We start from the raw sequence: 16,803 nt of genomic DNA on the forward strand, positions 1-16,803 counted from the left end.
ATAAGTTTTGACGTCGGTATGATAACTTTGGAGCTTTACAGACTCGGGATGACACGCACCTCTTAAGTGAAAGTTCATAATATAATTGCCTGAACATGCTCATTATGCGGCCAATGTTGATCTGATCCTTTAGTTGCGTCATATTATGTACTAGTACAATCCAATTTGTAAACCACCCGGAAATCCAAGTTCATCTGTTCATGTCACATTACCAGATGCTATGTTCGATCATTGCATTTGACATCCACTCCGTGTCGATGCTCTCAATCGACTCTGCCACCGCCATGATCTGGGCAGCAGTGAGCCCAGTTAAACTCCCATCGTCGTCCATTGGGGGACCGGGATCAGGTAGGACATCCTGTGGGAGGCTTTGCAATGCGGGTGGAAAGGAACCTGCAAGTTGAGTGGAAGTCGGAGGATTCAAGACCTCGTTCGGGAATGAGGGGAGGGAAACCGGCGCAGAAAGGCAGTGTGGGGGTTGTTCGGACAAGCAACTTAGCAATTCATCCAGAAGCTGGAGCTCTGATCTTCTGAACTTGGCGATTCGATTCCCGTGTTCGATCATTTCTTCGAATATTGCGTAGGCTTTTTCAAGCCATATGGGGTATGCCCAGCGTGTGTCGATTGCGGGGCCTAGGAGAAGGACGACTGTTGATACGAAGAGGGAGTCGAGGTCGAAGGGGAGGAAGGTTTCTGAGGCGAGTTAGTCCCAAGGGCTCATTGTGGAAATCGTGTAGTGTCCTTACCTAAGAGGCCCTCGGGTTGAAGGCTGTTTAAAATATTGATCATCTGGACTGAAGAATCCATGCACATCTGAATCAAGTTGCGCACGTTTCTGGACGGTTTAATGGCATCGATGCAGTTTGCCGGGGTTTCGAAGCGGATTTTCAGGAAACAAAAGAGTAGCGGGCGGGTTGCCAGAACGATGCACTGGTGATACTGAAGATGAAGGTATGCCGCCGTTCTTGAAACGCCACTGTTTGCTGAGTCAAGATGTAAAGGAAATGCCTGGTGGAGGTCGTCGGATTGGCACGCAATGCCTGCCAGAGCCGATTTCGTACTTAAAAGGAAGTTTCGCTTGAGGCGTCCATCGATAGCGTAGACAGCTAGTCGTATCATCAGCAATCATCACAAAGGCTTTGCCATCCAAGTTCTTACTGCTGCTAATTTCTGCAATGATTCGTGATAGTTTGATATGCATGTTGATTGCAGCTGTCCGCTGCACTGATCCGATGAATGAGGGCAACAGGGTGTTGGCATGGTCGTCGTTGATAGACTGAGGAAGCCCCATTAAGGAAGTCATCTCCCGATCCAGGGTGTATACTGTCCACCAGATCTTGCGACACCTCTGCACCATAGCCTCTCCAAGGTACTCGACCGGCATTTGGGTATGCATTCCCTCCGCCATTGCCATCCTCATGGCTGACCCGATCTGTCAAAAGGGAAAAAAAAGTCAGTTTTGCACTTTTTTGATTTAAGAATGATTTCCCTACATAAACATGAGCAGATGATCTGCAATCGATAGCATGCAAGTAGAGGGCGATACAGCATAATATCTCGCACGACTCAATCGGTTCCTGGTGGAGGACGGTGATATCGGGTAAGAGGCCAAGGGCCTTGACAAAGAAGTCGGCACCTGGCGGCCGGTTCCCTTGAGGCTTATGCTGCACAAACCCCTTGGCAAAAGCCAGCATTAATAGAAAGTGAATGTACCATAGGCTCTCGGTCGCCTTTAGCTGAGGCTCAGGCTGGGCGTAGAACTCTGCTAAGCCCCCCATGAAAGCAGACTCTTCAAAAAGGTGATACAGCTGCCCGCAGCGAAATTTCACGGTGTTGATGAGGTACATAGCATGGTCGTGAGTGGGCACCGATACACCATCCGGTCCCTGGGTTCCTCGAAGTCCATCCCAGCCAAGGTCGTATGCTGTGCCATCGAATAGTAGAGCACCTGTGGGGAGGGGCTCTTGGTAGATGTGTTCATGGGTTAGACTCAGGATGCGGCGGGTGAACGACCAGTTCGACGAGGTGCCTAAATAGACTAATAGCGTGTTAGAAATGTTCCTCCTCAACTGCCATTGGTCTCACGTACAAGTCCGCCCATTTTCGGTTGACATAAAGGCCGGAGGTCCTGACGACAATGGGTTGGTCAAGCCGGATGCCGGGTCTTCGAGCTCATAATGTAGATGAGAATCATCTCCTGGGTCGACGGGAGAGGATTTATGAATAGGCTCTGGAATCCCTTCTGCTAGGTCGCTGTGTTCTTTTGATGCTATTTGGCATGATTAGCCTCATCCGAGAAGCACGTAAGGCCAAGACTGTTTGCACCGACCAGGTGATCTCTCATCGGTATATCCAGGGCCGAAGTGGACAGGACCCCGATCATGATGCTGCAAACTTGCTAGCTTCTTCTGTAGTTCTGCTAAGTACCTTGGCCTTGTTAGATGCTTCTGCCGCCGAGGTAGGGATTTTGCAGCATGGTCTGGTTCTTACCCTTTGGTGACTAGAACCTTTTGGTCGCGATCATCGAAAATGCAAGTCAGCTTACGCTTCTTGCAGCCATCGCACGGCTGTGAGCCCGAGCATTTAATTTTTTGCCTGCGGCACCGAGTGCACCTGAATCATATCAGAAATAGCCCCGGATGTGGCCTGCTCGGTACATACGCATTCAAGGATCGCTTTGCTACCTTCGCACTATTTCCCGCCATGTTTGTAACAGATAATCGATATCGGATGATGTACCGGATGGCCAGCGACAGATCAGACTGCGAAGAAACGCGGGGCAAGCCAGGTGGAGTCGCTTGTGCTGCCTTGATAACGCTTGGTTCGCCCGATGGATGAGTTGATAAACCCTATCTCACGCCATTTTCTGATATGAGAGAGGAGCTCGTGACATCGCCATACACAGTTATTTCCGACTCTTCGGTTCGTGGTCTCTACGGTGCAGTTCTCTCCTATCGCCTTTCCACCGCCGGTTCTATGGGGTACCCGTCTCGCATTCATGGGACTCAAAAGACAAGACTTATCGAGAAGCAATGCAATTGCAGAGAGCTAGATCTCGACTTCCATTGCTAAGCCAAGCCTTGCATGTCCGACCCCATTCGGGAAAGGAACCCAGACAGTTTTCCGAAACGGGCGCGTTTCTTCCCAGATTTGGATAAACCACACGTTCCCCGCTTAAATTAGGTGCCGCTCAGCCTTAATTCGCTCGGGGGTGGAACCCGATCGACCCACTGCGATAGAGGCATCACGGGAGGCCTCCCGATCCTACACTGATAGACGGAGTTCGGTCGATTTACGGAAGACTAGTAGATTAGCAAGGGAGGTATGACGGCCTCTGCAGAGCGAAACCTTCTCGGAAGTCCTTGAAGGTCCCGTTCTGCCTTCTAGTACGTATAAAGACAGCCCTGCCCAAGCAGGCAGACCTGGGAGCGCATGTATATCCAAGAGCGGCATGGAGACCTTGAGATTGTTTGGCGTGATATCTAGGGCTATCTTCTTTATTATTACCAGTGCTGCTCAGTGATAGGCACCTCATTCACATCCACTCCATCCACAAACCAGCGCCCTTCGCCGTTACCATCGGGGCCCAGAACAATATCGTTGCCACTCATCATGCGCTTCCGCATCTTACCTGTCTCCCGGTCGAACGTCCAATCTTCCAGTCCGTAGCAACGCTTCCAGCGCATGCTATCGTGCGCGTCTTGGTATTCATACCAAAACTGGACAGCGATTCGATTGTCCGTGAAAGCGAACAGCTCCTTACGTAGCTTGTAATTTCGCTCGCGCTCCCACTTGGCTGTGAGAAACTTCGTGATAGCTTCGGTGCCAGAGAAGAACGAATCCCGATTCCGCCAGATACTGGTTGGTGTATATGCCTGGGCGATTCGAGGAGGATCTCTGCGCAGATGTTAGAGCCGTTGCTACGTCATTGCCGGTTCGTCGCATAGGACGCTGGACAAATGGGAGACCGGAGTCCTTGGGGGGCCAAAATATTCCAAAGACGGCCTAGGCGCACCCCAGGACTCTCCCACAGACAAACATGGAGTGTAGGAATTCAAGGGATGCGTAGCCAGCGCCCCTTCTTGCGACCACATGGTTGATCCTGGTGACGTCACGGATTAAATAGGACTTACTGGGAGTTCCACATGTCCTGGGCTGCCTTGACCTTCTTACGAGCAGCTTCCTCGGTGAAAGGGGGCTTGATGTCTGCCATGTTGACGCGGTGGTAGAGTGCTAGACTATGAGGGTAGAGTTGAATCTGGGTGCGTAGTCCGGTGTGACTGCGTGGAGACACAGAGAAACGCGGCATTTTATGTTCCCAGCAACAGGTTACTCATTCAGGTGACTCCGTATGACAATGGTTCATGCTCGGAAGTACATTCTCTCACCATAAAATATTGGCCTTTCGTCTTGACTTCAGCTCCCAGCTCTAGAGGGGAGCGTCTGTACTAGCGCTTATTGTTATCTCAACGAGGCTCCACTTGTCAAGTGCCCGAGGGAAGGAGTCCGCGGTGCCGGGACGAAGCTATAATGCACAAATGATGACAGCAGACTCCGCGGGTGGCGGGGTCAAGGCCAGATTACAGATAGAGAATTCAAAAGTGCTGTGTTCAACAGTAGTAGCCTCTGTGCAGCCTCACGCTCTTTTTGGAGGAGAGCTCGTTGCTGCAGGCAATAGCTCCTCTCCCACTGGCCAAGCTCCCCTTGCATATTTCTTTCCAATTCCTGCGACCTCCACCAGTACAACTCGTTATGTGAGTACCAATGGCCGCTGAGGCGACACTGGTTCATCCAAACCGGATCAGCAGGCCAAGGGACGCTGCCCAGACATCGAATCACCTCGAACACGATCAGGTTTTCTGCGGGCGCCATCGACTTGAAAATAAATGTTTCGCACCTCGAACAGACTTTGGTCGTTTTGTCGGTGCATGCAAGGGACTGTAGATCCTGATGCGGGCACGCGAAGATGGGCTCCGCTAGAACATGAGCGTCCATCGAACAATCAGGCAGAGTATACCGCAGGATAGCCTCAAGTTCACCTGAGGTGTTGATTCTCAGATGAACCACGACACTGGCTTCGTCCCGCAATCTGCCGTTCCTTGCGCAGGAGTGGCCGAGAGACGCCTCCCCATTCACAAAAAAGCAATTGAAAGGGCCGAATTCATTTCTGTCCGGCCTAACAGCGGACTTGAGCCGCTCGAAGATCCTTTCCCGATCGCGGACCGTCAGGGCGATGCAGGGACAAAGATCAACAATTCCAGCGAAATCAGTACACGCCCTCTGCGAAGGAGGCCGCCGAAGAGAAACTTTCCTGAATTCTCTCCGTGGATGGAGCATAAGACATTCCGCACAGTATGACCACTGTCGGTTTTCTAGTCGAAGAAGCAATTGGTTTCGAGGCACGTCGGGGCTGTTCACACATAGGATGGGGATTCGGAGATCCAAAAGTCGAGGGAACTCAAGGTCCTTATTTTCTCTGCTCTCTTTGAGCATAAGGTAGAGCTTTTTGCAACTAAGGGATAGACAGACTTGATCTACCAGCGAGACGTACTCGCCGATTGCGATCAAAACTGCCTTATCCAGGTATAGTAAAAGGCATGGCTTTTGTGGTTTCGGAGGGCGGGTTGGGAGGGCTGAATGGAGCCACTTGAGGTGCCAGTGCTTCAAGCTATTCAGGTGGGCATGACTGAGTCGCGGCATACTTGGAGTTGCACGCCGTGGCGAGGCTAGGACAGCTGAAGTGTGATGTGATCCTTGAATCGAACATTCAAGTCGAAGTAGCCCAATAAAGTTTGGGAAGACTTTTTCTACAAGCTATGTCTTCGTGACGTTTCTCCTAGTAATTCAAATGGGCTTGGATTCTCCCCGTGGTTGCAATGTATATTAGGCAAAGTTTGCGTGAAGACGTGGGATCGCGCCTACCGACCACGGATCGATGCATCTGGGGGTCACAATGGCGTGTCATTGGGAAGGACCAATATAATAAAATATATCAAGCGATAGGTACATGGCGTCATACGTGGACTTCAAACCGTCCGGGGTTCAAAATTCGAAAATCCTGTGATGGTAGAGACGGATATATATCTGTGCTGTCTACAGCAGGGAGACTGCCTCACACTCCGACACGGAGCCAGAACGTTGATACTAGTCTAACGCTATTTCTATTCTCCGATTGAAAATAAAGCCTACTACCTAGGTACAAATAGATCTGACAGTTAAGCACTTAAAGCACCAATAACCAAGATAGACATGTGCTAACAGGTTCAAGCTGACTCTCAAGCCAGGTGATGCGCAGATGCGTGGGGGCTGAGACACTTCAGCACAATACCGTTCCAAGGTTAAGTCCGGAGTCAAACATGGAAGAAAAACTGGAAATCTGATATCAGAAATAGATGCGACATTTACACAGTAGATTTGGAGAGGCCTCCAGGGGACTGGAATTCCCAAGGGGGATTGGCCTCTGCCCTTGGGAAGGCCAGAAGATCCCGATAAGCAGCTACTAGTATTAGGACGACATTGCGCCCCTCCCCCCTGCCGACCTGGTGGAATGCATCAACCGGAGTTCGTGGCCCCGACCAAACAGAAATCAAGATAATTCATTGATTTGACTTAAGAAAATCGGCGCTTAATCACCGGGTGTTTATGAGGCCCACCTGTGGAGTATATAGCAAGTCAACACAAACACGCCTCGGGGCCCAGCTGCAAGAGCTCCTTAACACCTATACTTTGAGACGTTTATTTATAGAAATCGAAAGCCTCGGCCATTGAGTTAGGAAGTAGTTAGAAAGAAGTACTTAGAGGGGTGTAGGTGGTGGTTTTACTCGGTCGTTGTGGGCAGAAAGTGTGGTGGTAACATTCCAACTCATATCCAAGAGGAATCTCGCGAGTTTCCATTCCACAAACACAGTCGGGCTCAAGCATGCCAATCAAAATCTCCTCCAGCTCTCGCTGCATTTGATCGCTCTTCTTGTTCGACGACTTTCGATTCCTGCCGACCTTTTGCCAACACGGGTATACAGCTCCCGCAACGCCTTTCACTCGCTTCTCTGACCCCGCGATGCTTCACTAATCTGCCCCCTGTCGTTCTTTAATTTTCTCTGTGCTTGAGTCACTCTTTAATTTGGGTTCCATCACTTTCTCATCCAGGAACCGCCGTTTTCCCATTTCATCCTGCCGTGAGTCGAGACGCGCCTATCCCGTAACAAACGCTAACGGTGATGACAGTGTGAACACTACCGCGCAGCTATCTCTCGTGAATTGCTTTGGTGTGCGTTTTCTATGCAACAGTGAATCCTGGGTATCCGAAACCCACTATGGACTTGATGGACCTCGACGACCCTCTTCGGAGGCGTCAGCCATTTTCAGATGCGTCCAGCAGGGTGAACTATTCCAAGTCCCCAAGAGTCGAAACCCCACGCGTCCGAGTCGAGGAAGTCGACCAGCTGAAGACGCCAGATCGAATGTCCTTCGTGACCACGCCAACGACGCGGGAGAAAGAGAACCAGAGACTATCCGTCAATACCGACTTCCAATGCGAGTCGGCCCGCAGCTCGGTCATGTCAGCGGCCTCGCTTCTGTCCAACAAGGGGAAGCGGAAGACACACGTCGGGCCATGGCAGCTGGGAAGGACCCTGGGAAAAGGGGCTACCGGACGGGTGAGGCTCGCGAAACATGCTGTTACGGGGCAAACTGCGGCCATCAAGATTGTCTCCAAGAAATCCGCTGCTATGGTTCAGAGTGAGAGCATCGCAGCAATGGACCGTAATGTGAGTAATTTCTCTGGCTTCTCGACTGCCAGACAGATGCCTTCGGGGATCGAACGGGAAGTTGTGATTATGAAGTTGATTGAGCATCCTAATGTCATCAGCTTGTATGATGTCTGGGAGAACCGCGGAGAGCTGTACGTTGAGCCCAAACCCCCGTCCGTTTAGCCCGTTATAGCAAGTCCCTTACTAAATTGAATAGGTATCTCGTGCTCGAATACGTCGAAGGAGGGGAGCTATTCGACTACGTATCCCAGAAAGGACCTCTACATGAACAAGAAGCCGTTCGCATCTTTCGCCAGATCATCGCAGGCCTCGGATACTGCCATCGATTCAACATCTGCCACCGCGACCTGAAGCCCGAGAATATCCTGCTTGATGGCAAAAACAATGTGAAGCTGGCAGATTTCGGAATGGCTGCTCTACAGCCCGCTGGCCACTGGCTGAACACGTCCTGCGGAAGCCCGCACTATGCAGCGCCGGAGATCATCTATGGCCGCAAGTATCGTGGGGACAGGGCTGATATGTGGAGCTGTGGCATCATCCTGTATGCCCTCTTGACCGGTTTCCTTCCGTTTGATGGTGGTGATCTTCCGAATACCTTGCGCCTGGTGAAAAAGGGCGACTACATGATCCCATCTGAGCTGAGTGACGAAGCTGCAGACTTGATCACCAGGATCTTGCAGAAGAGACCCGAGGACCGGATCTCGATGCAAAGCATTTGGCTCCATCCTCTCTTGAAAAAGTACGAAAAGCTTCACAACGCTATGGCCGACCACCCTATGGGACCTGCTCCCCTTTATCTGTCAAAGACTGTGGCGAATTGATTTCTTCTCGACAAGATGTGGACATGGATATTCTTCGTAACCTTCAGACTTTGTGGCACGACGTGAAGCCTGATGTCCTGATTGATAGGCTTATGTGCATTGAGTGAGTTGACTCCCCTGGAGCGTTTCCAACCTTTCTTGCTAACCTTCCCTTTTTAGGCCAACTCATGAGCGAATGTTCTACAATGCCCTTGTGAAGTTCCGTGATGAACAGCTGGAGAACTACCAGGGCCAGAGCTTGGACTACTCGGCTAGTGACTACCATCACATTTCCCGCCCAAGTGGGCGGCGAGGCCGCGGTCACAATTTTGGCACCAGCTCCAAGCGCCGCAACCATCTGTCCATTGTTCGAGACCTTCATTCTCGAATCAGTATCGCGCAAGAGCCAAAATCGTGTGCAAGCGTGGAAAGCTATGATCCTTTCAGATCTCCCAAAACGCATGGATCAGCGGCAGAAGCCAAGTACGCCCAGGTTACCATCCATAGAGTTCAACCTGAAACAGTGGAGGAAAAGGACGGCTCGCCTGCTGTCAAGCCTCCTCCCTCCATTGTGGAAGAGGCGGAACCAGAGGATGACAATGCGGCTTCGGACTCCCCTTTCACTGTCTTGCAAAAGCGAAAGCACAAGCCCAACTCTATGAAGTCTTTCCATTCGTCAAAGGTGCCTTTGTCGAGCTCGAAGCCTCGTGGCCTAAGTACTCACTCTGCAAGCTACCGTCGCAATGTTTCATTCCACCATGCTCGCAATCGCTCCCAAGGATCTACGAAGCCAAAGAAAAGGAAAATTGTGCCGAATCAAAGGTCTGACCTCAAGCGATCACCAAGTGCTTGCAGCCTGCAAATGATTGCAGATGGCATTATCCCAATAGAGATGCCCAGTAGTCCCCCTCTGCCTGCTCAACCAACCGTTGTGCGCCAGGGTGCGATGACCGCGAATAGCTTAGCACAGACACGGAAAATTCGTGCCCCCGACACCATTTGGAAAGAAGATGCCCGGAAGGTTTCAAATGAGCTGCGCCAAATCTGCGAGGAAGCTTTCAATGGAAGCTCTGTCACCACAATGCGAACAACTAGCACTGCTACCGATGCTGGGTATGAGACTCCGACTACTCCGGTGTCTATAGGAAGCCCCAATAATGCCCCACAGACCCAAGCAGTGCCAAAGCCCGCAGCCAGCACGGCTAAAGATCCTGCTCGGCCTTACAGCATTGAAGAGCTTACAGAGACTCGACGTAAGCTCGCCGAGCACAGCAAAGGCCGCAATGACAACGTTCCCACATACTTGTTGGGAGTTATTGGCCACCTTGATCGTCTGATCGAGGAGGACCACGCCCAACGTCGCAACCAGTTGCTTAAAAACAACCAGGACACTCATGCAGATCCCTTCATCTCGATCGCGCATGAGAGTTCTCTGCCTGCCATCTCTGAAGAGGCGGTCCCCGAGCCTGTTCTTGAAGGAGCCAGTCCGAAGCCTAAGTCTAGACTTCGGGGCTTGAACCGGAACCACGATGGAAAAGCCACCATCAGAATGGTTCCGCATAGCTCGCTCCACTCCATGGAGGAAGTTAAGCCCCTGATGATTCGAAAGAAGAACCCAGACGACAGTAGTATGGCTTCTAACCTAGCAGCGGCCTCTAGTATGGCTGGCACTTCTCGCCAAACTCGCAACCCTAGCAACCTAGCCCCCATTGATGAAATCCCAGGGTCCCCCAAGAAGGGTGAAAAGGTACCAGACAACAAGAAGTGGTCGTGGTTCAAGCACCGATCCCAGCTATCCGACTCGGCACCAGGTTTCCCATCTCAGGAAAACCAGACACGGATCGCCAGCAATGATACTGTCATTGTTCGACCGCCACAGGAACTCCAGGCGTCCCCTACTCGGGATGATGAGCACCGAGTCCCCACCAGGAAATCGTCCATGGAGCGCTTCAAAGGAGGCTTCCTGAAGCTTATGCCTAAGAAAACAAATAAACCCGCCCCATCAGCCGGCCCTGGAATCGGTACGTCGACACCCTTTAGCTGCTTTTACCTCCCACTGAGACAAATCCAAGGACCTTCCGGGGAGCAAACTGGTCAGGACCTGCTATGCAAAGGCATGCTGGATACTGACAGCTCATTTGAAGCACACGACCAAAATAACCCTTTCACTAACAAGCGCCGCTCCCTCGCAAACCAAAACTGGTTTGCTCGTGTGTTCCAGATCAAGCCAGCTTGCCGGGTCATCGCCCTGAATACTTCCAAGGTCAAGGGTCGCAAGGAAGTTTACCGCCTTCTCCGGGACTGGGAGGACTATGGCATGGAGGATGTTCGGATGGACAAGGGAAATAGCATTGTGCACGGCCGAGTCGGTGAAGTCAATTGTAAGTCCCCCCTACCTCTCCTCCCTTATTAAGTGTATCTTGGACCAACAACCACCCAAAGTCTTGCGCCTCCGAGAAGTTGAGTTCACTGCCGAATTCTACACCGTTCTCGAGCATGGTCGTCAAGCCAACCTGAGTCTCGTTCGATTCAAGCAGGAGCGTGGTGCAGCATCTTCTTTCAACAAGGTCGTCGACACTGTTCACATGATGCTGCGGTCTCGCGGTCTCGTCGTCGAGGACGCCTTACGCGCTCGCAAAATGGCTCGTGTGCTCGACACTATCCTTAACGCCTAGCCTGCATGGTGGCTCACCCCTTATGTCCCCCATGCCAAGATCATGACTTCGTTTCCCATGTTTGATTAACTGTGTCGCTGCGTTCCAGCACTGCAAAAGCTTATTGCATCCCGTCTCCTTCCCGTCATTCTCGTGCATTTCCCTTGAACTGATAACCGATTGTCGAATCTGTGATATTTTGACATCTTGACTTAGTTGTCCACTCCCTCATCTGAGATCATACAAGCAACCGCATGCTCTTGATCCTATTCCTTCATTTCGTTGGTTTAACCTTCCTTTCCTTTCCTTTCCTTTTTTTTTGGGTCAAGTTGCTTTTTCTTTTCTTTTCCTTGTTTTTCTTCTCCATTTTCCATCTGAGACCTTGCCTTCCGGTTGATTTTTAACCGAGGCGTAATCCATAATGCTGCGACCCCTGCTGCGGAACTGTTCGACGAAGGGGATGGCAGGTGTACCTGTAGCTAGTGAACCGGGTCAATTCATACACAAGGCTTCCCAAGTTCGTCATATTTCTTCGTCCCTCTTGTAAGAGAAATACCACCTTGACGCAAGTTCTGAAACCATCGTAACACCAACATCGTGTAGCCCCGGAACCAGATATGAATAACGTCGCCAATGATATGAGATGTCTGTAGTGCCTCGCTACACGCTATCTAAGACCTTCTGCAATTCCGGTGCTTATTTTTGCACGCCCAAATCATGCAGAGCTCTTCCTTCCATCCCTCGTCTAAGTGTAAAGGGCTACTCCAGGCCCCCAAATGGAGGCAGCGTAAGCCGACCGCATCGACATGGGCGGTTGCCGTGTTGGCCGAGTCTGTCACTGATGTTGTTGAGCTTCTATGAAGGCCTTAGCAAGAGCTAGGACGACTAGCATGCTGCGCCAAGCGGAAGTTTCATAGCGTTCAGCCCTTCTGGGTCTTGCCTCCTGGTTTCGGACGTAAGGACGTTATGCATTTTCGAAGAGCTTCAGAGAACATGAATGTTTTGGGGGGGGGCCTCCTGTGCTCACAGTCATTTTGATCCTCCAGGTCTAGGCCTAGGTCATTGAGGCATCGATTGAGTCTAGAATTACTTTGGAAATCTCCACTGCAGAACCGATTGTATTATCTATTCGGGCTTCAAGAGCTCGCCATAACACTTTAACTTTACCTAGCACCGTAAGTAGGCCTTCTTTCTGTCTATCTTTTAGGTCGATAGAGTTAGATATCTTGCCCGAAATTTCAGAAGGATGGTTTCAAATAGTCATGGGATGCTCTCAAAAGCTTCATGTTGAAGATCCCGTGGATTCTGGGGTAGACCAATGCCCTACGGAGGTTGCAGGTCTACCATCATGACGCTAGGAGTCAAGTAAATTATGAGGCCTGGGACATCGGCCTATCCATGTTTTCTTATCGTGTCCTGTACTAGTATGGTGAAGCTATCGAGAGACCTACTTTAGATCACGGAATCAGGGGGGGGGGGGTATGGTAAAATATAAAGCACTGAAGTACATCAGCATGGAAATAGGGATAACCTGAGCAGTCCCTGCTTGTCAGGTGAGTAGATCGGATTCTAGAACAGCGAGTTCATGGACCTATAAAGGAGTGGCTCCTTCGACCAGGACCACCAGGTGGAGTAGGGTTACCCGGAAACAGACCACCAAAATGCCATAGCGCTTCATATGATCAAGCGGCGGCTAATCTGATCAATAAGGCACTAGTACGGCATACTTTGGACATAAGCGCAATGATCGGAGGCGCTCTGCCGGGATCTAGAGTCGGTTTCGGCTGGTCACCGACGTAACTCGGCGCATGTCTCTCATGGACAACTGTATCCACGCAGCAACGCTCTCTGGATGTGAGAATTTGTTGTGGGTAGTGGACATGGTAGCTATTCGTGCATAATGTCCCACAAGTAATCGACCTGGGTGCTTCGCGCCCCGAGACTGCCATGTCCATTTGTGGTATACTGAAGGCGGCCGACAGGCCTTTCAGTTCCCGTATACATTACTTTATGAAGCCGAGAATGAGAATCATGATCATTGCCACTCTGTTGGGCTCTCTGGCCCAGGCCATGCTGTGCCGTTCGGGCATTTACCCTGTAACACGGCCCAACAACCCTAAATAACGCCTGTTTCAGCATTACCGCTGCAAGACCGCGTGATCCGCGTGATCTTGGTAGGGTATTATTGTCTTGCAGATGAATTTAGATCCGGAAACTAGATCGTGAGGTTGAATGCGTGATCCTGGTGAGATAGAGACGTTGCCGGCATTTTACTGAGAAGACACCACCAATGCGAAAGAGACAATCGAGGATCTCACGACCGCATCATTCAATAGATAAAGCGCTCAGCTGGCGAAAATATGACCAAAGGTAGAAACATGCATGCGAACGCGAAAAAAAACAAAGTAGACGAATAGTGATCAGACAGCCTCCCAGGTGATAAAATAAGCAGCGCATGAGGAAACCCGAATATACCGGGGAATGGACGTGAACCGTTAAGCAGGAAAACAGAATACCGACCATCTTTTTGTGTCGCAAGACCAACGCACGAGGAAATCGCTCCAAGGAGATTGCCGTCCTCATGATAAAAAGATGTACGAGAAACACAACAAACTAGAATGATAAAACCAACCCAGAACGCAAAAAAAAGGTAGCAAAATTTCGCAATCCCCCCTCCAAAAAAAAATTCAAAGAGCCGCCCGAAATTGTAACATGAATATGTGGATGCCGCCCGAAGTGCAGATAAGGGGAGTGGTAACTGGAGAGATTGGGGCCAATGTGACTAGTACGCTTTGAGACGCATGCATGAAATGCCCGGGCCGAGGTTGGTGCCAGCTGGAACCGTGGAGTCAGAGACTAGTTCGGTATGATGCGGTCGTCCGGTGGAAAAAGCCGACGAAATGTGAGATGTCGACTAGTCATGATTGGTAATATGAGAGCAGGATCTGCAGTAAGCAAACCTGCAGCGAGAACAGTACCACCATTACCCCTCCTCCCCTTCCCTTTCCCCTCAGAGCTCAAGTCCCCCCTTCGCAATTAAACCAGATATCGAGAACCGAAGTATATCGAAGGGTTCCAAATAAGAGATGAAAATAAAAATAAAAATCGTAGGCCGAATGCCCGAGCAGCCGGTCGGGCTTTTTGGACGTATTCGGAATCAAAGTTCGTGCGGCTCGTAAAGCTCATGGGTCCGCGTTTCGTAGCATCGAGTATCGGGGATTGGAAAAACAATGCCAGAGCCAATTCGTCGTAAAGCTTTCAAGGTGTTTTCCCTTTCGCATATCTCGGAAGCGCCTTTCGGTAAAAAGGCTTCCATTCCGGTGCCCTAGCGGGCTGGGAAAATGGCCCAAGTGTCGTGCGGGGCGAAAGGAATCCTCCCTGTTCAGAATCACGATCGTCTCAAGGGGGGGGAGTGGGCCGGAGCCTGAAGTTGGCCCCGACCAAATCCCTGCCTCGGGACAAAGAAAGAGAGGGAAAAAGGCAAAAAGAAAAAGAAAAAGAGGGAGATCCTTCCTCAAAAAGGAAACTGCAAAGATGCTTCCAATCTCCCCGTCCACGATTGCCGTTCTAAGATTGCCATACCTCAACACATGGTGCTCCAACCGTGTGGCCAGCACACGGACAATTCCTTTCACCAATTCCTGCATTCCGCCCTTTCCACACCGCTTCTCCGATGGGTCCGGATAACAAGCCGGTCTCTTTTTTTTTTGGAGTTTTGGTTTCCTCGCTCCTACTGGCTCAGACCACGACGATTGAGCGCATTGAGCATGTCGCTATCCGTCGTGGATCGACCGTGAGAATCGCCGGGGTTCAACATATCGCGCACATTCAATCCACCGCGAGCCGAGCCGCCGGGAGTGGACGTGGGGGGGAGGTGTCACGCCCCCCTGCTGCATTGGTGGATAGGGGGAGTTGTGGGGCGAGGAAGAATGGCGCGCATCGTAGGAGTAGGCAGACTGCGGCGAAGTGCGCCGATCGTGAGGGGGATAGTAAGGACCGGGGGCGGTGTGCGTTTGGTATCCCGGAGTGGAGCCGGTGGGTGTGACGGGTGCGAGATTTGTAGGATCAGGGTAATCGTAGCCCGAGCCCGAGCCTCGTCGGCCACCTGGCTGCCTCTAGATCAAAACAATTAGTGTTCTGGCGCAATGGAGGGGGAATGGAGGTGCCCTTACCGGATCCGGTATGGACGACGCAAAGGGCGGCGGGGCTCCGCCGTACGGTTGATACATCCCTTGGGGCGGCGGGAGGGTGGTTTCGGGGCCTTGCGGCTGCTGCTGGGGAGGGAGAGGTTGTCCATGAGCGCCGTAGAGAGTCACCGGCTGAGGGCCGCGACCACCTTGGGGGTTTCCACGTAGGTGCGGGTAGGCCGCGTGGGCCGGAACAAAGGCTTGTGCTTGGGAGGAGACCGGAGTGAACATGCACTCTTGGTTGAATCGGATACAGTTGGTGCATCGGCCGTCCTGCGAGGTTTCAAACCCAGAGCATCGAATCTGCACATTGGCCCGGTCAGTAACTCTGCGGGCTCTGTACCCAGTGCGGTGCAATCGAGACATACCTTGCGCCGACGACAGTAGCGGCAGGCAATGGCAGTGCGCTGACGCGGTGCAGCAGCCTGGTAGACGACCTGGGGAGCCGGTGGAGGGGGCGCGTAGACATCAGGTCGATAGCCCGCGACTGGAGGGGGAGGCAGGCGATAGGGATCGCCTCCAGCTTGGAGATGCGACTGGATAGCAGCCATGTTGGGCGGGGGGTATTGTGAGGGAGGATAGGGATAGGAGCGATCGTCCGGAGGATACGAGGCAGGCGGGTATTGCTGTCATATATGGTCAGCGCCGGGCAGGATAATTTTCAGCTAAGCCAGCTCTCACAGAATAAGAAGCGTGATCGTCGGGCTGACCGTTCCACTGGGGTGGATACTGTCCCTGGCGATTTGGGTCGTAGTCGGGAGGGGGTGGCCGGACATTTGTGTGATTTAGGGAAGAGAGAGAGGAGAAGAAGATGAGTCAAGGGTACAGGGATGTGACGTCGAGTTAATGAAAGGGGGCGAGTCGAATCACACGGGGGACGCCAGCATAGCGCGGTCACGCAGGGGAAGATAGGCGATGCAGGAGATCCAATTCGGCTCTCAGACGAAGCGCAGTTAGAAAATAAAAGGGACGGGAAATCCCGAAAAGGCGTGGGAAAAAAAAAGAAAAAAAGAAAAAAGAAAAAGAAGAATAGGGGAAAAGAAAATTGGAAAAGGAAAAAAAAAATGAGACAGACACAAAAAAGAAAAGAAAAAAAAGAGGCTCCGAGACTATGACGTGAGACTGGAGTCGGGAGTCGGGAGTATAAAGCAAGAATCCACCCAGAACCAAGAGATTTTAACCAAGCCAGAAGATGTAGAGAAGCGGATTCATCGTTCACGGGTATAGAGCGGCACCGTTTATTAAACAGCAAGAGGAATAGGACAAAAAAGAAAACGCAACTAGCGCAATGGAAATGTCTTATTGGAACCCGACCGGGGGCGTGTTATTTAGGAGTGGGGAAAAAAGGATTTTTGGAATTTTCTCTCTTTTTTTTTCTCCCATCTTGCCCTTT

The 16,803-nt window shown here is 51.3% G+C and overlaps 5 protein-coding genes across 5 annotated transcripts; 1 reads left to right on the forward strand and 4 right to left on the reverse strand.

Moving 5' to 3' along the window:
• Positions 1-208: 208 nt before the first annotated feature.
• On the reverse strand, positions 209-2,705 carry N7468_000648 (uncharacterized protein; the record flags this gene model as incomplete). The annotated part of the gene is made up of 8 exons (XM_058469945.1): positions 209-693; positions 747-1,106; positions 1,159-1,432; positions 1,494-2,038; positions 2,090-2,269; positions 2,330-2,427; positions 2,491-2,613; positions 2,662-2,705. 8 exons carry the CDS (start codon positions 2,703-2,705, stop codon positions 209-211), a joined length of 2,109 nt encoding a protein of 702 aa, XP_058335976.1.
• Positions 2,706-3,503: 798 nt separating this feature from the next.
• N7468_000649 (nuclear transport factor 2 family protein) lies at positions 3,504-4,213 on the reverse strand (the record flags this gene model as incomplete). Its single annotated transcript, XM_058469946.1, has 2 exons — positions 3,504-3,897; positions 4,134-4,213. 2 exons carry the CDS (start codon positions 4,211-4,213, stop codon positions 3,504-3,506), a joined length of 474 nt encoding a protein of 157 aa, XP_058335977.1.
• A 356-nt stretch (positions 4,214-4,569) lies between these two features.
• Positions 4,570-5,700, reverse strand: N7468_000650 (uncharacterized protein; the record flags this gene model as incomplete). The annotated part of the gene is made up of 1 exon (XM_058469947.1): positions 4,570-5,700. One exon carries the CDS (start codon positions 5,698-5,700, stop codon positions 4,570-4,572), a length of 1,131 nt encoding a protein of 376 aa, XP_058335978.1.
• A 1,613-nt stretch (positions 5,701-7,313) lies between these two features.
• N7468_000651 (serine/threonine-protein kinase) lies at positions 7,314-11,244 on the forward strand (the record flags this gene model as incomplete). The annotated part of the gene is made up of 6 exons (XM_058469948.1): positions 7,314-7,900; positions 7,966-8,374; positions 8,440-8,693; positions 8,750-10,590; positions 10,642-10,950; positions 11,012-11,244. 6 exons carry the CDS (start codon positions 7,314-7,316, stop codon positions 11,242-11,244), a joined length of 3,633 nt encoding a protein of 1,210 aa, XP_058335979.1.
• A 3,752-nt stretch (positions 11,245-14,996) lies between these two features.
• On the reverse strand, positions 14,997-16,186 carry N7468_000652 (Zn(II)2Cys6 transcription factor domain-containing protein; the record flags this gene model as incomplete). The annotated part of the gene is made up of 4 exons (XM_058469949.1): positions 14,997-15,338; positions 15,396-15,713; positions 15,779-16,036; positions 16,121-16,186. 4 exons carry the CDS (start codon positions 16,184-16,186, stop codon positions 14,997-14,999), a joined length of 984 nt encoding a protein of 327 aa, XP_058335980.1.
• Between the last annotated feature and the right edge of the window lie 617 nt (positions 16,187-16,803).

Source organism: Penicillium chermesinum, assembly GCF_028974085.1.
Source record: "Penicillium chermesinum strain IBT 19713 chromosome Unknown utg000001l:1.0-1975020.0:1.0-1976611.0, whole genome shotgun sequence".
NCBI classification, from domain to species: domain Eukaryota; kingdom Fungi; phylum Ascomycota; class Eurotiomycetes; order Eurotiales; family Aspergillaceae; genus Penicillium; species Penicillium chermesinum.